Source organism: Anas acuta, chromosome 18, assembly GCF_963932015.1.
Source record: "Anas acuta chromosome 18, bAnaAcu1.1, whole genome shotgun sequence".
In the NCBI taxonomy this organism is placed as follows: Eukaryota; Metazoa; Chordata; class Aves; order Anseriformes; family Anatidae; genus Anas; species Anas acuta.
Window position 1 is genome coordinate 9142741 of NC_088996.1, and position 20458 is coordinate 9163198.

At 37.8% G+C, this 20458-nt stretch overlaps 2 protein-coding genes across 15 annotated transcripts in view; one reads left to right on the plus strand and one right to left on the minus strand.

Moving 5' to 3' along the window:
- Positions 1-16283, plus strand: part of MBTD1 (mbt domain containing 1) — a 35325-nt gene extending 19042 nt beyond the window's left edge. For 8 of the 14 annotated variants that reach the window (XM_068654907.1, XM_068654906.1, XM_068654909.1 and 5 more), the window contains 8 exons: positions 230-285; positions 584-688; positions 1516-1663; positions 4261-4343; positions 4656-4890; positions 5534-5611; positions 8692-8883; positions 12269-16283. In XM_068654907.1, coding sequence (XP_068511008.1) covers positions 230-285; positions 584-688; positions 1516-1663; positions 4261-4343; positions 4656-4890; positions 5534-5611; positions 8692-8883; positions 12269-12387 — 1016 coding nt within the window. In that variant the 3' untranslated portion in view covers positions 12388-16283. Of the gene's footprint in view, positions 1-229; positions 286-583; positions 689-1515; positions 1664-4260; positions 4344-4655; positions 4891-5533; positions 5612-8691; positions 8884-11254; positions 12023-12268 lie in introns of those variants that run through there. The other 6 variants (XM_068654911.1, XM_068654912.1, XR_011088700.1 and 3 more) reach the window with 5 other exon arrangements.
- Positions 16284-16699: 416 nt separating this feature from the next.
- LOC137841704 (nucleoside diphosphate kinase) lies at positions 16700-19746 on the minus strand. The gene is made up of 5 exons (XM_068654918.1): positions 19286-19746; positions 18834-18966; positions 18230-18331; positions 17363-17475; positions 16700-16948 (listed from the first exon to the last, which is right to left on the minus strand). The coding sequence occupies exons 1-5, from the start codon at positions 19729-19731 to the stop codon at positions 16831-16833; spliced, it is 912 nt and encodes a 303-aa protein (XP_068511019.1). The 5' UTR covers positions 19732-19746; the 3' UTR covers positions 16700-16830.
- Positions 19747-20458: the final 712 nt, after the last annotated feature.

The following is a 20458-nucleotide window of genomic DNA, read 5'->3' on the forward strand; positions in this document are numbered from 1 at the left end:
TTTTATTTCTTTTTTCCATAAATGAGGTTGTGTTAGAGTTTTTTCAGGTAGAAGTCAATGAGGAAAGCAGAGTATGTCCCCCAGGTTTTTATAGTGATCTTACCATAAACTGTGGGCCTCCCACACTAATAAGGAGATTGCTTTCTAGTAGTTCACATATTCAGAGAAAAACATACTTTTTGCTCTACTAACAAAACCTCCAATTAACATGTACTCTTATTCCTTGTAGATATTACAAAGAAACAGGATGCACATTTTGATGCACCCGCACACTTATTTATGAAGGTGAGTCTGCTAGCAAGAGCAGTCTTTTCTCTGAGTCAGCCGAGGACCTTTAGTTCCTGGTATTTATAAAAATAGACCTGAAACTACTGTGTTTAAGTCCTGGAAATATGCCGAGAAAAATCACTGGTGTTTTTCATTCATACAGTTAACTAATTTGACCTTCTTAACATAAACAGAGGTGACAGTACAAGTATTTTAATCTGTTCTTTTGACTGTGTGTGGTTTTATATTGTTCAAAGCTTATTAGGTTCTTAGCTTCTGATGCTTTTATCTGATTTTTTTATTATTCTTTTTTTAGGTAAAAGAGGTTGACACAGCTGGAGAATGGTTTAAAGAAGGAATGAAATTGGAAGCTATAGACCCCTTAAACCTTTCAGCAATATGTGTGGCAACTATTAGAAAGGTAAGAAAACAAACGTGTGTATGGGGAAGATGGACAGGAGTCTGTTTTTCATTTACCTTTATTCAGGTTTGAAACAAAGAAAAAATAAATTAATTTTTTATTGAATGCATCCATTAATTGTTTATATGCAAGTACTATGAAAAGGAATATACTCATGTAACTTTTTCATTTTTGATCTCTGGAAATTCAGCCTTATCTTTAATTTGGATGTAATAGCTTGTGAGATTAATTTTCAGGACAGTCTTCTGCTAACTATCTTAAAAATTTTGCAATTCCGTTCCAAAATGAAATAAAGCCTCATCTTGCTTACTTGCTGAAGGCTACGAAGACACTTCAAGGATGATCTTTTCTTCCTAGCATAGTTGAAAAGGACCCCATACATGCAATATTCTTACTAAAAGGGGGAAAAAAAAATTAAAAAGTAGCTGAGCAGCCTAGAATAACCTTACCAATGATTGTGGTAATTATTTTGAATCTTTTTTTTTTTTATTAATAGTGTGCAGAATATCCTTACAGGTTAGAGTAAACTGAATTATAAAGCTTTAAAAGTAGAAGTGGTGTTCAGAGAAATAAACAAACTAGAGCTCAGTGAAAGGAAATATTCATCTCATAACTTTGCAGTTAACAAAGGTACATTTGACAATAGCATACACCATCGTGGAGACAGGTATGATTTTTTTGTTTGTTTTATTATAATTGAATGTTCTTCTAAGTATTTTCATTATTACTCAGTTATTTTTTCACTCTTGAAACATGGCATGCTTTCTTTCTAGCCTTATCACACAGTTAAAGGTATTTAATGTAAAATTTTGTTTTTCTTTACAAAGGTTTTAGCAGATGGCTATCTTATGATTGGGATTGATGGCTCAGAAGCAGCAGATGGGTCTGATTGGTTTTGTTACCATGCCACTTCCCCTTCTATTTTCCCTGTTGGTTTCTGTGAAATTAACATGATTGAACTAACTCCACCCAGAGGTACATATAGAATTCTGACCACATTTTACTTTGAATATTTTTTCAGTGATATTGTATGTGCCATATGCTTTGTTTCTTAATTCAGTCTACAAAATTCATGTCACTTTTTAGGACTCAAGTCAGAAACAAATACAACAGCGTAACTTCAAAGTAATCTTAAAACAAAAAAAAACTTTAGTTTAGAAAAAGTGAAATTGAACATCTGTATAAATCACTGACTAAAATCTCCTCTTGCTGTCATAAATTGAGGATAGCCACTTGAATAGTATAGCCATGAAGTGAATGGGAAGTGTAAATATGTTAGTCACTGAGCAGTTCATAATGTGTCATTGCTTGGGTTGTCCTGACTGCCAGAGGATTAACAAACATTGTTAAATTATCTCAAGTTTAGGTTAATTGATGACAATGACAGGAAATTTCTAGGAATATGCACAAACTTGAACTTCAGGGAAGTAGCCTTTAGAGCTGTATGCTTCATAATCCCTACTGTAAGGAAAAAGCTGTCTGTCCACTAGCATATGTGCCTATAGAAATATCTTACTGCCTTCATCTTTCCATTTTATTATCTTGCTCTAGCAATTTATAAAGAGGATTGCAATTAGGTGTGTCACAGCAAATGATTTTTATGGATTTTTTCCTTCATTTTCCTTCTTGCAGGCTTCTATTTATATTTACTGAATGATTTTCTAGGTAACTACACACGAAGAAAATAATTTCATATCATTTTCATTACTGCACACTAAAGGGTTCCTTAAGTATTTGTAAACTGCAGTTAGACAGATTTACTGTTTTTTCAGTCAGCTCATTTAGTGAATTTATTGCATAAGAATTCATGGGCATGATCGTTCCTCAAAAAATGTGCTGCAGGAGTCCCTTGCAATAATAATCATTGTTGCATGGGGAAAAAGTGTGTATATCAATATCACTTAGTTTAGAAATAAATGCATTAAATGGTACAGAATAGAAAACATTCCCTTTTATGATGACCTCCTTTTTACACTTCAAACATTATTTACACAGTGTGCAAATTGTATTATTTACACCTTACCATACTACTGTTTTTTTGTATTGTGGCAACTTTTTTACCTACATGTATTTTTTCCCCTTTTATTGCAGTTTTCCACAACAGTCCTGTATCGTCTGCTGAGAGACGATTTAAAATCACACATGCATTAATCTAAATGTCATTTGAAAGAGGAGTTAGGAGTAAAATACAGACCATAAAATTCATTAATATACTTAAGCATTTTGTTACTGATTTAATAGGATCAAAATGACTAGAGTTTTAGTTCTTATGATGTATATTCCACTCTTGACATTATGAGCTAGAAAAGGGAGTTTCTTAAATCTGACTACTTTAACACAGACCACATGCACGTGTCTCTGTGTGGTGAGAAGTAAATTAAAGGGCTCGTATACAGATATGTTGGTCTAGCCAGAGGAACTGTACATAAATGAGAAAAGTATTAGCACGCAAAAAGTGATATATTACTACCATTACCAATTGCTAGCTATCCAGCTACATCTATTCACGCAGATACCACATGCCTGATGTGAACACCCTTTTTCAAATTACAGTTAGCTATGTGGATAACTTAAATGAGTTGATATGAAGTTACTGGACTTCTTGTTTGTAAGCTCATTCCTTCCAAACATCTTGATCCCTTGCTGAAATCAGCAGAAGCTGAAGATGCTTAGACACTTCTAAGGCTGAGATTGTATTTTGTGTTGTAAGTGGCAGCTACCTGTTGAGTCTGGCCCTTCAGTACTGAGCTGTGACTCAGTGGGAGCTCTCTACCCACACTCAAATGAGATGAAAGCATTTCCCATAGCTTTCTCCCCATGCTATACCCAATGCACCATGGTTGTTCAGAATGTCCAACATTGCATGCTACCACAAAGAAATCTTTCAAGCTGTTGTTGCTACAAGAGTTAGAATTTGAGAATCTAAGCAGCTGTAGGAGTTGCAAACAAACAGAAAACCAAACAAACCAAAGTAAAACCAAACAAACAAAGAAGTCCTACATCTTTTAGGCATGTTCATTAGATGAACAAAATCTGAATATAAAAGAAATTTTCTTACCTTTACAATAGCTTTTAAGATTGGAAAAAAAATTCTGTAATTTATCCTATTCTTGCTATCTTTAACCTCATTATTTAAGTTTTAAAATATCTCTACATGTTCTTACAAGTCTGTTCCTAACGCATCAAATTTTTCAATAGTGGAGCTCTTTCCCCACAGGAAAGACACTGGATGTGCTTAATTACATGATCTGTTCTGGGTCATTTGTGTGGGGCTTGTAGAGATCAAGGATCTACGTGGACAGAAAGCTTCAAGTGTGAATGATTAATCTTAACATCAAATGCCACTTTCTGTATTATCTAGAAGTTCATTCATCTTTGTTGCAAATGGGCAGTGTCCGGTTGATTGTCTTGTCCCTTAGACGAAAGCTCAGAGAGTGGAAGTTTCTGATGTTAATATTTTGCTTCTTTGTTGTCTTTTTAGCCATAACACAGTGCCAATATACTGTTCTTGTTGATGTTTCAATGCGTGAAGTTTGCAGTTGATGTATGAAAATGTTGTTTAAAATTCACAGGGTATGCAAAACTCCCTTTCAAATGGTTTGACTACCTCAGGGAAACTGACTCAATAGCAGCACCTGTAAAGCTCTTCAATAAGGTAATAAATATTATGCATGTGTATTTGAAGTGCAGTTAGTATTTTCTTTAGATTTGTCTGCGTACTCCATGGGATTGACCCAGTTCTTTGAGCAGAATTGGGGAAAACTAGGGCAACAGGGACTCTTTAGAAATAGGAACCGTTTGAGTATAGTAAGCTTGAATATTTCTGAAATGTTAAATACAGGGCAACATGAAACTTCATAAATGATATTTGCTTTGAGTGTGCTTTACTCATGTGTAAACGTGATATAACGTGATATAACATGTTTGTTTGTTGATGTTTGACTTGCCAATGTGCTTACTTTTCCAGGAAGTTCCAAACCATGGGTTTCATGTTGGAATGAAACTGGAGGCTGTTGATCTGATGGAACCTCGCCTGGTATGTGTGGCCACAGTAACTCGCATTATCCATCGTCTGTTGAGGATACACTTTGATGGGTGGGAAGATGAATATGATCAGTGGGTGGATTGCGAGTCCCCAGACCTCTATCCAGTGGGATGGTGTCAGCTAACTGGATATCAACTACAGCCTCCAGCACCACAGTGTAAGTTCTGTCATGTAAATAAAAACAGTTTACTGGTCCTTATCGACATGTTATGATTTTCTTAACTGCATCCTTTCCAAGTTAGGTCACCAGGCATTACAAAAATGGAACAAACTCTTGTTAATGCACAGGAGTGCACAGTTCTAATCTCTTCCACATTGACTTTCAAAGTACTTCTCAGCATTTCTGTGGCTAAGTTTTTCTATTTTTACTGCCAAGTGCTTATTTAATCTAGGAAAAAAAATGTTATTTACTTACAAGGTCTGGAGACAGAATTTATATTACATGAAGTTTGCAAGTATATGTGCTTTACATACTGAATTTAATGGAACTCAGTGTGTTCATAGTTATTCACTTGCATAAGTATTTATGTGAGAAGACTACAGTTCATTTACCTGCATCAACACGTGGCCTGTCAGGTCAAGTTAAACGATAATTGTGTTTCAAGAACTGTTAATTGTTTATTGGGAAGGTAATATTAGTTACTGTTAGTAGTTTAATGAGAGGTTTTTTTTCCTCAATAAAGGTGTTCTGCTTTCATTCAGTCACTACGGAGAAATCTATAGCAGCTTTGACACATTTTGAAGTGTTTTTTTCAAAGTAGTAAACTTTAATTTTGTACTCCTAATTATTTTTTTTGCAGCATCAAGAGATAACCAGTCAAGTTCATCAAAACAGAAGAAAAAATCAAAATCGCAACAGTACAAAGGACATAAGAAAAGTGGGTGACAAAATAGCATTTGTGTTTTTCTCATTGTTTAAAAAGCTTGTGGTCTCTCCTTAAGTCCCTTTTCTATTTGGAAGTGCTGTTTGTGTGTAAAACAGATGTTAAGCTTAAAGGTGCAGTATGCCATAAAAGGAACTCTTAAAATAACTAAGAACATAGATATCTATATTTAACTTGCAACAGGATTGATACTGTTAATCATCTGTGAATAGTAGATGGATAAATGTTATAGTATTTTCAGAATCCAGACATTATTGTAAAGAATACGTTAAGTAAGTTGCAAGAGTGCCTTATACAAAATCCTCAGGTATCCGTTAATACGGTTTTGACTCTGCTTTTGTAAAACAGATGTAAAAATAAGATTCAAGTTACTTGAATCTGAAAGAACTACATGTAGAAAATTGTAATTACTGTCTAGCTGGTTCCTTTTGAAAAGAAAAAGCAACTTTTTTGATGAGACATCTGTGGGAAGCAGTATGTAAATAAAACTACTTTTGTGTGACTACTTTCAGAGACAATAAATAGCATTGCAATTTGTGACTGTTCTTGTCACAGTAAAACATTGTAATGACAATTTTTAAGAATCTGAGCTTTTTAACAGAACTATTCAGGTTCTTCCCATAGTTATTGTTTCCCTCAGGATCAATTTTTCTTTAAAATCACAACCAATTTGAAGTTTCTTTTGCACAAATGCACATTTTGCATTCCTCCATATTTATTTCCATGACACTAACTGTTTAAGCAGGAAGTCTTTTTTGTATGAGTAAAATAGATGGAGCAGAGATAGCCAGTCACAAGAGGACCTTGTGCCTTTTCCCATCATCGACTGAAAATCAGCTCTGCTTTCTGTCCTGAAAGAAGAACCAGCTCTGCCACATAAGAATGGTTTGATAGAAGTCAGGGGCTTAGTTCAGAACAGTCTAACTATGTTTATTGTATTTGGAGCATCAGCTCTTTATGCAGATTCTTTCTTTTGGTGTTTTCTTAGAAAAAGTGGAGTGTTGAAAAGAAGGTGCAGTATTTTATGTTGCTAACACATGGACAGATCAGCTACAGAAAAGGTCTATAATCTGTTGTCTTCATTTGGCCTTGCTTCTTGGTCAAACTATTTTCTAGTGTGACAGCCTAGAAAATAATAAAATCAACAGTTTTGGTAATGTTTAAAGTTTTTTTTTTTTTATTCCCCTACAAGTTAGCAAACCAAACTAAAAATCTTTAATAGTCCATAAGGTAACATCTGGAGAGGTTTCATTATACAAAATCCTGTTCTAAGCAAGAAAGTTAGGCTTTTCATACTATTAGAATCCAATCTTGACTTCTTTAGGCTTATTTCCAGAGATTTTTTTTGCTATGAGACTTGAGTTCATTCAAGAATAGAACTAAAATTTGAAGTCTGAAAGACAGAACAGTTTTCCCCCATCCCTTTAAAACTGACCTTATAATACAGAGGCTGTTGAAATCTGAACTATGCTATTCTATATATGTGAAGTACAGCTGCTTTCTTTTGAGGTCTTTCTAACTTCTGGCCAGTCTTATCTAACAAAGCATGAATTTTGATGATTTCAATGTTACTGCCATTGCTGTCATCAGAGTTCCAAAGGTGGATTTCTAAGGGTTTTCAAGTGCCTTTGGCCACAGGTCCTACGTAAAGAGTGGGTGTGAGAGGAAAATAAGGTAAGGTAAAATTTCATAAAAATACAGCTTTAAACGCAGTGAGGGGGAAAATACTCGCATACAGTTCAAACACTCAATTGTAAAGTACAAGGTGAACTAACTGCCTCTGAGAAAGTCCTCATTGGAAACATGGAACAGTGGGTCTGTAGACAGCTGCCGATGTATCTTAAAGTAATTTGGTTTCAATCAGAATAGTTATTAAATATTTTTTTCAGGGAATCAATTAATCTTGAGGTTACTGGAAAAAAAAAATAGACAACTTTGTCTGAGCTAAAAATAAAAACTCACCTGTCACCAATCTCCCTTATTTCAAATCTTTAAATCTTTGACTGGTAGGTGTTGTATTGAAATAAGCTGCATCCACCAATTTTTGTTCTATCACAGATCTAGCTATAACGAAAGAGGCCCTTGGACTGGGACAGGGAAAAAAAAAAAAAGATACCTGAGTAGGACCTGAAGCTAAACTGAGTTATGCCTGTTCCAGCTTCCTACTATCTAAAAAGCTCAATTGGGGTCCCCACACTGAAGCCTTCTAGTAAGAAAAATGTATGTGTGATACCTTGAGCGCATGCATAGTCTCATTACCTTTTTACTTTAAGGGCTAGGCTTTTGTTAATGATACGGTCTTTATCTGACTGTGCTGAGAATACTTGAGCATTACAATGTTTGGTTTTGATATAGCTCAAAGTATTGGAGATGATGTATTAAAGTGCTTGCATCCCTGCTATTGTAATGAGCGGTTTCCTCAGTCACAGAATCAGAGCGTCTCCTAGGTAACATAGGAGGAACAGATTCACAACTGGCATGGAAAATGGTTTCATAACATTTTTTCATGAAAGCAATGCTTACTAATTTAAAGGAATTTAAATTTAATTAAATAAATAAATTTTCTAAACACCAAAAGGCTCATCAATGCTCATAAGGCACTATAAAAATGGTAAGCATCATTCTAAAGTAACCATGCGTATATATTTTTAAACCTAGGCTTTAGGAGAGGATAAATCTTGTCTCGACTGGATTTATTTTCCAAGAACCACATTTCCTGTCTCTGCTAGGTACACACACAGAAACAACTACAGCTTCAAACTGTATGACCAGAGGATTGTATAGTGACTGTGTGGCATAGCTGCAGCAGTAGGAATTTACAGCAGTTGCATTTAATTGATAGCATGATGTGCATAGAGTCCTACCATCCAGTCTCTAGAATTCAGTAAGTAAAAATGTGGTGGTTGAGAAATGGAAGAATATGCCCACTAATAAGGAAATGGTACCATTGTATATGAAGGCCCTCATTTTCCAGAATCTGTGAACACGAAGCAGAGCCATTTCTCAGTTGAACAGTCTGAGTTACCTAATGCACTTTAACCCAAGCGTTTATTGTAGTTTGACTTGATGTTTAGAGAGGAAGATACCAGTTGGGAAGAAACCTGTCAGTTTGTCCAGCCTACCCATGGCAGGTGGGGTGCGGAGGAGCTTCTCTGGTGATGACGAGTTGACTCCTCCTCCATATCGAACCCTTCCAGCACAGACAGCCCCGGAGGCCTTCCAGCCTCCCAGGACTAGCCAAGATTTCAGTCCCAGCCTCAAAACAGGTAACTAGACACATCAGCTTTGCTTACTGCAGAGGGAAGTGATGGACAGGGTGGGGAACTGAGCATGGGCTAGCAAGGAACATGCTGACTCATCAACTCTGTTTTTTTTTCCTTTCTCTTTCTTTTATTTTATTTTTTTTTTTTTTAATTCCCCCACCCCACCCTTAGAGAGCTTTTCATTCTCACTGATGCACCATATCACTGAATTAATTGTAGTAGAAAAGGACTCTAATTGTTTGAAAACTTAATAGCAGGACAGCTGAAGGTTATTGGGGGACAGAAGAGCTCTACAAAGTTTTAAAATACAGAAGTGCATTCTGTTAAGCCTAACTGAATGGCAGTGTGTTTTGGGAATATTTGACAGCAGTAAGTTAGTGTGCAACACCTTTTGTAGAGAAAATAGCAGTGCATAATAGATAAGGAGTGATATTTGCCTTTATGTCAGAAAAAGACAGTTATCTGGGAAAAGATAAACATCCTTGGAGAATGGAGATGTTAGTTGACATTTTGTGAGTTACTAATGTAGAAACTATATTTGAAATTAGTTTGTCCTTTAAGATGAGTCTTTTTCCCTCTTTGCTATAAAATCTGTTCTGTTTAAGTATCAATGGTATAATCATGCAACTATATGAGTGAGCAGAGAAAAACACTAAAATCATCAGTGATATTAAAATTTTATTAAATTTTTATGATATTAAAATACATAAAAATATTATAATTTTGAGCTTATTTAAGGATAGCTTGTGTAATGTATTCACTCTTTTTTTCAGTATAGATTACTATACAAGATCTGGTAGCTTTTCCTCTCATCTTTTCCTATTATGTATGGAAGTATAGCAGATACACTAAATATCACTAACTGATAAAGTGGAGAGGTACGATCCATCAGACAAACCAGATTGTGCTCTACGTGCAGGACAGTTGCCAGGTTAATACATACAGCTTCAAATTTCCTTGATTTACGTTTTTTTAAACTTTCTTTAGTCTGATTATGCTGCGGTGTTGCCACTTTTCATTGACTGCAGAGTACATCCAGAACAGTTCCTTTGTCCATGTGGTATACTTTCATGGCCTGGGATGCTATAACCCACATGCCTTTTCAAAGCTTGGAGGACAAATCTCGACTCTCTTCTGTGTACCCCCCAGTGTTTCTCAGTAACTGATGTACACGAGTAGCAAACTGAAGTAAAAAGAAATGTCTCTTTTCTCTTTTGTACCAAGGATGCTGTAAGCCTGGTGCAGGAGAGAGGATTTCTGGATTGTGTTTTTTGCACAACTTGTCTTCTCTGACTGTAAATCTACAGCTCAGGTGTTTATTTAGTGCACTGACGTGCACATGCTGAGTTTTGTGTGTCATTAGATCTCTGAATTCCTACAAAACCCTGGTGTTCTTTGGGTTTTGGGACCTGATGCTTTCCATTAACATCTTCAGGAACTTTTCAGATGCCAAAATTCTGAATTTTGAAGTGTTGGGACAAAATTAGTTTTGTGGTGTAGCCTTGTCCTTGATCAAAAGTGTTTAAATAGAAACCAGAAAAAACACACCTTTTAAGTCTAGGGAAGAGGGAAGTATACCCCAACAACATGTAAGCTCAACACATTTGAGGTCAGCCATAATTAATAAATTGCATATCTATTCTGTAACATTTAACGCTGCCTTGTGTTTTGGTAGTCATAGCTAGGATGTAGGCACTTTGCAGGAAATACCTGTATGGCTTAGAATGAAAGTAGTGGAAGATTACTGACAAGACAGATACCTACTGTAAAACTTCTTGTCTATCAGAGAACTTGGTAAGATTCACTAAATGTCTTTTTCTCCTTTCCTACTGCCACATGTTGGAGAAGGTTTCAGTAGTGCCTCATAGCATTTGGAATACAAAGTGCTTTTGTTCTCTCCAAAGTTGTGCTGCTTCTTTGATGTAGATTTGCAACTTTGAGTCATATGAAATGATCCTTAAGCACTGAAATGCAATTGTAGAACAGCATCACTTTAAAAAGAGACAACAGCCAGTGTCTTGGAGAAGGAGGCTGCTCTGAGACCCTACTTGTCTACATATAAACCATCACTCCGTGCTGTATTGATATTTTGGGTGTAGCCTTTGCTTACGGTACTAGCAGCATACCCAAGTAAACAATTGTGTGTCTTGTGATTTAGACAGCACTTTTGTTGTCTCCACAGACTAGAGCTCTTGATCAGAGCTGGACATAATGCAGGGAGAAGTGGTTTTTTGTTTGTTTTTTTAAGGCAAGAGAGTGTGGGCTATGTAGCCAGTGAGAGGGCTTCTGTTAAATAAATGAGGAGAGCTTGCGTTATGTTGCAACTTCTGGACTTTTTTTAATATCTTTATTTTCAAATTTTATTTTTATTTAGCACGAGTGTTTCCAACATGGAAGATGACAGAAAAATAATAAAAGAATTATCAAATGGCTTGTAAGTTATAGCAGGGCTACAACTAGTAACAGGTTATGGAATTTATTTTTAGTTTCACTGCATAATATTTCTGCATTTCAAGGTACATTGATGTGCATATAAACTTTATATTCAGTAATCATAAACTTTAGTAGTTTTCTCATTCATTTGGTCACAGCAAATCATTTATTATTGTATAATCAACCCTTTAATGTGGGTACTGCACCTTTAATGAAAGTACTGGCATACTTTGTTTTCAGTGTCCTTTTCATTGTGCTCATATTTCGATAATTACCACTGTCCATTAGTGAAATTGGAGAAGTAATTGTGACATTATTGCTATTCATAACATCGTTCTTTCTATGTCTCAGGTCTCATTTCTATCTTCTTTATACAAAAGAAATGGGAGAAGATTACAACTACTAAAAATGTCTTGAATGAAACCTCTGGGATCCTAAAAATTTAATGATATATTAAGAAATCCTTATCAATGTTTTTTCTTGTCTTGTGTAGACTGTTTACAGTAATCAGGCAAGTAATGTGATTCTGAGATTGGAAATGGCAACTAGTTCATTGTAACTAGGCTAAAGACTAAATTGGAAGTAGACAGTAAACAAAAAAGTGAGCAGTAAAAAAAAAAAAAAAAAATTCTTCTTAGCAACATTTTGTTGCCCTCTTAAACCAGAGTTTTAAAATAGTAAATTCTTGGAAGAAAAATTATATAGAGAATATATGATTGTGAATTGCTCACTCACATGTATTAATATTAGAGCATAACAAAGTTCAGTGTAAGGTCAGAAAAGTTCTGTTTTCTGTGGGATATTGCATGATAAAAGAACAACCACTAAAATGCAGAATGTAAGAAAATGGGAAATCTTGGAGCTGTTGCCAATTTAAATTATATAAAGTAAATTTAAGAGCAAGTTTACTTCTTTTCAATGTTACAGATCTTTAATGTTCGTCTTTTGTTTTTAGTGTCTTCATTGCAGCTGAAGGAGGAGTTGCTAGACGGAGAAGAATATAGCTTCCTTCAAGGAGCATCTGATCAGGAAAGCAACGGATCTGCCAGTTACTACATTAAACAAGAACCATAAAGCAGCTCAGAAAAGTGAGGGGCAGATTATTGGTGATAGGAAAAGAGCCTTTCTCCAAGACTGACTGATCTTGTTCCCACTTTGATGGTGCAGTTTGGATGACTGTACCTGGGGCACTTTGCTAACTGTAGAAGAGTTAGACTCAGTTCAGAATTTTTTGGAAGGGCGGGGAAACTATTTTAGTGAAAGAAGATTTTTCAATTTATTAAAAACAAGAATGGACACTTTTGTGTTGTATTTGAAGCTTTTGAAAGAATTTTGTAATATTTTCAAGTTCAGATTTATTGTGCATTGTTAACAAGAACTGAAAATCTAATTTTTTTGGTAAGATTAAAGTTTAATTAGCACGATTGTGGGAAGCGGTTGGAGGAAGATATAGTTGCAAGTACAGATGAACTGTCATGACAAATGAACCTTTTTGGTACAAGTTGGGAGACTTACAGACTCTTGCGAACTGCACTGGTCACGCCTCTGTTTTCTTATGGTGAAAATAAGGCATTTAAGCTCTGATTTAGAGGCATAAATTGTATGTGGAAGATAGTTCTGTAAAGCTCTACTCAGTGAGTAGCCCCAGTTGCAATGGAGCCATCACATGAGGGAGGTTTTTAACTTTTCAAGATGTTTTTATTTAGTTTTAAATGCTTTTTTTTATATAAGACGTTTTGTAATTTTAAAAAGTTCCTTAGGGTCTGAATCAGTGCCCATTAATATCAGTAGCCTTGTCTTCAGTGACTGCAGTGGGCATTGGATTGGGACTATAAAGCTCTTGTCTGTACGTGGATGTGTGTAGTCTTGGAATGCTCCAGCAACTGTTTACAGAGCCCTATGCCAAACTGGAACTTCAGAAAATTCCCACATTTGGAAGATTAAGTTTAGCTCTGAATTTAGGCTAAAGAAACTTACTTAGTAACTCAGGCCTTCCCTTGGGAGTGGGAAGGAACTTCGGAGTATTCTTCTGATTATTTTTTTTTCCATTCAGAAAGACCTAGATGTTTCCTTGCCATCTTAAATATTTATTTCTGAACATTCAAAACTGATATTTCATGTGATTTCAGTTGAGCTAAAATGAGCCAAGCATTGCAAATTAAGAAAAAAAAAAGTTCACAGCCTGCACAGCCTGCAGAGTTCCTTTCTTGCTGCAGTAGTATAATATGGAAGTTGAGATTTGGAAAGTATATAAATCATATACAACCTAGCATATAATTCACAAACTGGATTTGCTTATTGCCTGGAATCTTTTTGTCGAGTATCCCATTAACCCCACCTGTTTAACTGTCCAGTGGTTTTAAAGGCAAAAGTCACGCAGAAGGGTGAAAATGGCTAATAGTAAAATACAAAGTACTTTTGCATGAACTTTTGGATTTTATTTCCATATTTTTAAACTTTGTATGTTTATTTAGATGGCTTCATTTATGGAGTTGATTAGTGAAGTTATTTATCAGCCCTGCAGAGCTGTGACTGGAAAAATGTGCATCAAGAGCTTTAGCTTTTACCAGTAAGGTTCATTAACTAAACTCTCAGGAATTAATTGCATATGTTCTATAAGTGCTTCTGGGTCTTAGTAGGTCCCCTTCAGAGCAGTACAATGATCATCTGACTCTTGACTATAAGTTAGGGCTTTAAAAAAAAAAAAAAAAAAAAAAGTAATTTTTTTGTTCCTACAGCCTAAGAAATGCTTTAAGGATATCAACCCACATAGCCCCAGGAGACCATTTTTTTTTGTATATTGTTGTTTGAATTAAAAAAAAAAAAAAAGTGCATAGAAAGTTGAAAACCAGCAATTTGATTATTTTCTAAAATATTGCTCTAACTTTGGGTACATAGTATTGGTAATATGCACAGGTTTACCTCATTCTATGCAAGAGGGGTTAATTATGTAAAGTTTTGTATTTACTACTGGAATTAAAAAATGTCCTGTATAGCGTAGGAATGTCTGGAATTTTCTCCTCCCTTACTAGTGAAATTTCTTTAATACTGACCCCCTTTTAACAACAGCTTCTTACATGAACAGAATCTGGTTATCAGACTATTACGTTTCTGTAACTTCAGGTGGTAAAGACACTTTCGCTCTCTAAAATAGCCACAGTGAAAGGACTTTATCACGGTTGGTAGACTTCAAATACGTTTTCTCAGATTCTGACCCACGTGACATTTCTTTTAAACAGCCTGGATTGGAGAAATAGGATTAGAGACCATTGTTAATGACACTTTGGTGAGCCTTGATTTTTATTTTCCTGTGCTCTCCATTTATTCTGCTGTAAAATCCAGTTCTGCAAGCATTGTTTTGGTTTGGTAAGTACATGAATATTCATTTTATTATGATTATTATTTTTATTGTTTTATTTTTTAATGTGACAACTTGCAAATTGTCACAGCTGGAATGAGGTTGGCACAGTCTTGCATTCTTCTCTCATCGATAGCTTCTGAATACAGTAGAAAAATTTGCATTAATTTGTGTTTCATAATGTGAAAACTTGGGCTATAATGAGCAAGGTATATTGCAAAGCCAGGAAACCTGGAACCTTGGACTTCTGCATATTGCCCAGACTCAGAACTTGGTTTCCCAGTCATGTCTGACTTTTGAGCTATAGTCTTCAAATGTGAAGAGGCAAAAATAGCACTTAAGATGAACACACTTCCTGTGTTGGAAGGATAACAGAATCAGATTTGAAGTCTGTCAGTCTTTATAATGTTCTTTAAAAACAGCTATACTTTTAATTAAAACACTAAAGTACAGGAGTTGACTTGCATTCTCAGATACACAGGTGACTACGCTAGAAGTTGCTTGTTGAGACTTACGGATGAAATCTCTCCTCTGTTTCTGAATTCAAAATATACCCACATTGTTTGTCAAGTATAGTGAAATCTGTCCTAAGTAGACCATGTGAGGAATTAATTGCAGTCATTTGCTCAGGATAGGTTTAAGGAAAGGCTGAGCAAAAGTCTTCTAGGTATTGAGAATAGATTCCCCAAAAAGTGGGTTACAGATTGCCTGTGGTATCCATAGTACAGGCTTCACTGTATTTGTAAAGCATTCGTTAGTAACATGGCTCTAGGTATTTTTTATTTTCACTTTAAGCCATGTTACTTGGCTAAAGGAAGAGCAGTGTTAGACATCTGAAATCTTCAATGGGGTCAAACTTCACTATTTGGCATAGCAATTTTTTTTTTTAACCATGAGGTAGCACAAGTTATGCACCTTTGCAGCTGCCCTTCTGTTGCTCAGAATCTTTCTGCTGATCTGTTATTTTAAATACAACTCTTTAACCTTTTCCTTGCTGCATCTGAGGAAAGCTAAAGCAGTTATCAATTCTTTGTTCTACGGATACTAACACGGGTTTCAGTGTTTGTTTGTTTTTTATGATTGTTGTTTTATGTGATGTGAATACCCTCTCCCGTCAATATTTGTACGATGGTGCTAATATATTTGGTAACAATCCTTTATTGGGAAGGGATTTTAAAAAAACTGTGATTTAAACTGAATTTTTCTTCCTTTTAATTTTCATATTTAAAACAAAAAGCCACAGCCATTTATACAAAAGGCGTCAGCTCTGGCCCCTGGGAAAACATTGGGGCGGGAATCAAGATTAAACAGATAGGGTTTTTACATCATTTCTGTATGTATTTGATATATAAATCAATATCTGTACAAATTTAATCTTTTATTTTCTTGGTAATTTGTGTGGTCAATGAGAGAGTATTTAAACCTTTCTCATGCAATGTACATAACTAAGTGAAAAAATGCTTTTGGAGAAATTAATGTTCCTTTCATTTTTATGAGACCGCAGATTTTCAGCATGGATGTGAAAAGCATTAAAATTATAACTTTGTGTACAAGATGAAAATAATTCACTAAATTTGCCTTTTTTTACACAAAATAAAAATGTTAAAAAATCTCTTCCTGTATGTTGTTTTCTTAAAGGGGATTGGGGCACTAGATGAGCATTTAATACAGTGCAAGCTTCGTACTTGGCCTTGTATTTCACAGCTGATATAAATAGTTGTGCATCAGGATAGAAATTTTGTCACGGGATAATGTCATTCTTCTCAGTGTAGTTCCATGCTTGAAGTAGCGCCCCCACCCCTTCCCTCTGCAAGTTGGCTTTGGACTGCAGCTGAAGGTGTTTCAGTAGTCTGCAAAGCAACTTCAGTGACCATTCACTGCAAAGTTTTATGCTTAAATACTTGTATAGGGAAATCGGTATTCTAACACCACTCTACCTTGTGCACAGGGAAAATACTGAAATATTCATCCCACTTTACTGAGTAGTTCAATAGGACAAGTCTGTCACAGTAAATGCACCACAAGGAGTTAATTTGTATCATCCTTTTATTTGATAATGCTGAAAAATGACTAAGCTAACCGTGGTGATAATTGCTCCCCGATCAATGGCTGGAATGAGATGACACGTTAAGAGGCCCAATTCCTTGTGGAAGCTCACTTCACTCATAGATCCAGTCGTGTGCACAAGACTTGAAGTCAACGAGTTCCGTAGGTTTAAACCACAGGTTGATCTCCTTCTGAGCACTTTCTACGGAGTCACTGCCATGAATGATGTTTCTGTGGAAGAAGACAAATACTGTTTTGTAGGAGAAAAAAAATTTAGTAACCTAGTAGTAAATGGAAAAACGTGGATGAAGCACCTAGAGCTACAGGGCTACTATGTCAGCTATAGTACTTAAACAGCCTCACTGTAAGAGCTAATTAAACCTAGCAGGGGGGACTAGGGCTATTTGACTACAGCAGCCAATGCCACTGACTGATCTTACATGAAGCTCTGATGAGTAGCTAATGAGTATTTCAAAAAAAAAAAAAAAAGTTTTATACCAAGCCATTTTCCTAAGTAGCTGTTACAAAATGCAACCTGCAAATAAAAAAGAATCAGGCTAGTGTATCTATCAATAATTTGACTTTCTTGAAGAAAAGACTACCACTATTAAGTTTCTCAATAACATTGATACTGAGCACACAAACCTTCCTACTTGAATGCAGAAGTCACCACGGATGGTACCAGGCTTTGAGTCTGCTGGGTTGGTTTCCCCTAGCATTACTCTACCAGTTTTAACCACGTTGAGGCCTTCCCATACCTTCAGGGACAAAAAACAAGAAAAAGACAAGACAAACCAAACCTATTAATTCTTGCATCTACAACATTTCAAGGATTAATCTTTAGTAATAATTCACATTTTGTAAAGAAATAAGAGTTTTATCTCAAAAAAAAAAGTCTACTCTCTCCTTAGCTTGTTTAAAGAGGGGGAAAAACATTTAAAAAAAGTTCTCCTTAGATAAGAAATTCCAATTTAACAGCACTGTCATTCCAGTTATGTGAGATACCTTAACAAGCCTTAAAATTACTTGATATGTAAAGTCAACCTTAAAACACTTCTCTTTTGTTAGAAAATGAACAACCCAAAGACTTGCAGGAATGTGTAGTTACATGTATGTTTTCTAGTCACAAGATGAGATGCTTCTAGGGTGGTTTGATTGTTCTGAGGAAAGCATAAAGAATGACACAGAAGATGAACATCTATGGAAGAAAGCAGTAACTAAACTTCTCTCTCTTCCTCCTCCCCCCCCAGTAGAAGGTTCTTTGGAGCAGAAATGAAGCTGTCAAGAATCTTCAAGTATTTTAACTGGCATTTTAAACATGCACATCTTCCTTCTTTTTAATAAAGAACTCACACTAAACTGTCTTAATTGTATTAGTATCACAACTAAGCAGTTTTGTAGCGTTCCTGTAACAACCAGTACATCTTACTATTTTAAAACAACTTGCAGCATGGGACAAATACACTCAAGAAAGCAGTTTCTAAAAAAAAAAAAAAAAAACAAGCCACATACCATTGCCACAATAGGTCCAGAGTTCATGTATTTAACCAAACCAGGGTAGAATGGTCGATCTTTCAGGTCAATGTAATGTTGTTTGAGAAGGTCTTCAGAAGCCTTTAAAAGAGCAGATGTAACATTAAATATATTGCTGTCAAAATACCATGACACAGAAGACGTTACTAGTGTTAGGAGATGAGTTCCTGCTATAAAATTAAAGGAGTGCAGGATGGGGGGGGGGGAGGGGGGGCGGGGATTAGGGCCTTCAGTGTTTCAAGTGGGCAAGATTACTTTTTTGTGTTACAGTAATCCTGGGCCAGGAGCTATGGACAAGGTGTCTGATGCATGTTGTTGGCTACAACCTTTCAGTCAAGGTCACTTCATCTCAGGGGCTGCATTAAGCTAGCAGAGCCCTTTCCTTAGGAAAGGGAAGAAAGAGCTCAGGTGTTCGTGGCTGGTAGAAGGCTCAGCCTGACAGGCGTCCAGATGTTGTCCAGATTCCCGTTGCAATATGAGAACGGCAGCATGGGAAAACGACAGCATAGGAAAATGGTACCTTTACCTATCGTGGCAGCTGAACGAAGGCGTTTAGAAGCGAGCCAGCAGCGCGGGGACTTACGTGCACGAACTTCATGGCGACCAGGCGGAACCCCTTCTGCTCGAAGCGCTTGATGATCTCTCCCACCAGCCCCCGCTGGACGCCGTCGGGCTTGATGGCGATGAAGGTGCGCTCGCAGTTGGCAGCCATGGTGCTGCGGGACACGAATACACCCCACTTACACCCCCATTTACACCCCCACACACGCGTATTCACACAGCTCCCCGTGCCGAGGGGCGGCTCAAGGTCGGCCGGCAGCCGGCAGCCCCACGTCCATGGCGGCGCCCTGCCCGCCCCGCCCGGGCCCACGTGGCGCCGGGCCCGCTCCCGTCCCTCATCCCCTTCCCCTCCGCAGCCACCGGGGCTGAAGCGAGACGACTCCCCCCGACCCCCCTGTGAGGCTCCGGGTGCCGGCGCGGCGCATCCCGCTCTCCCTCCGGCCTCGCCTGCCGGAGGGCCCGGCCGCCGCCTACCTCGCCGCAGCCTCCCGCTCCGCAGCCGCCGCAGGAAGAGGAGGAGGAGGCGGGCGGGCGGCTCCTCCTCTCCTCACGGCCGCCCCGCGGCGCTTAGGGGCGGGCCCGGCGGGGCTGGGGGCTCGTCTGCGCCTCCCGCCTGCTGCCGCCAGCCCCTGCTCGCTGAGGGGAAGCCGGGCCGGGCCGCTGAGGGGAAGCCGGGCAGCCGCCGGGTCTCGCGGTGGCCGCGCTGCCTCAGCGCCTGGCGGCCCGCCCGGGAGGGAGGCAGCTGTTGGTGCCTCGCTGTGGCAGCCGGAGGCACCCGGCCTCCTCCACAGCTGCCCTGGAAGCCCCTCAAGGCTCCCGTTCCCTGCTCCTCCTGCCCCCGTTCTCCCCTCACAGGGGTGCAGACCCGAGCACGGGGCTGTAAACTGAACGCTTGGTAAACAGCGGCTAACGCCAGGCATCAAAACGCGTTTTTCACAGTGAAAAGTGAGACGATTAAGGATGTTGAGCCGTGCTAAATCTTTTCTTTACTAGGAGGCCTTGCTTGGCTATTTTCACAGATAGCCCCGCTGTCTCTTATCAGGTGGTGGCCAAATTAGCTCAGCAGAAGCAGCACGCCTCAGGCCGGCTGGGCGTTGTGTCCCCCAGAAGAGATGTGGTAGCTGGAAGCCGGGGAAGTTGCCTGGGATATTTCTTTGGCTAGGATATCAGAAGGTGAAGCTGAAAAGTGTCAAAACATACATATAAAACTTAACAGTTCCCGAACCTGCACCTTAATGAGAATAAAGAAAAATTTTATTATTTTTTAAAGTGCTTACTAGCTGATATAATTTACAAGCTAAGTTTTTTCTTCCTGAACTAGTTATAATTCAATACCAGCACTGCGGCTGTAACATGAAAGCAATACCCTCTGCAGTACGTACGCAGTCTCCTATTGACAGGCAACTTAAATTAGTGAAACTGGAAACGCTGAGTCAGGCAGCTTAGATGTGTAAGAGGAATACTGCATTTCTTCCAAGAGGTGGCCAACTTCCACCTCCTCTCAGTCTAAATGCATTAGACACTAATCAGTATCTTTCTGACAACCCCCCTCACCTCCACGTGAACCACATTTCTTCCCAAATTTCTGTTTTGTAGTAAGCAATCAAGAGAAAGAAACCTAATCCTTCAGGCAAAAGTGGAACTCAG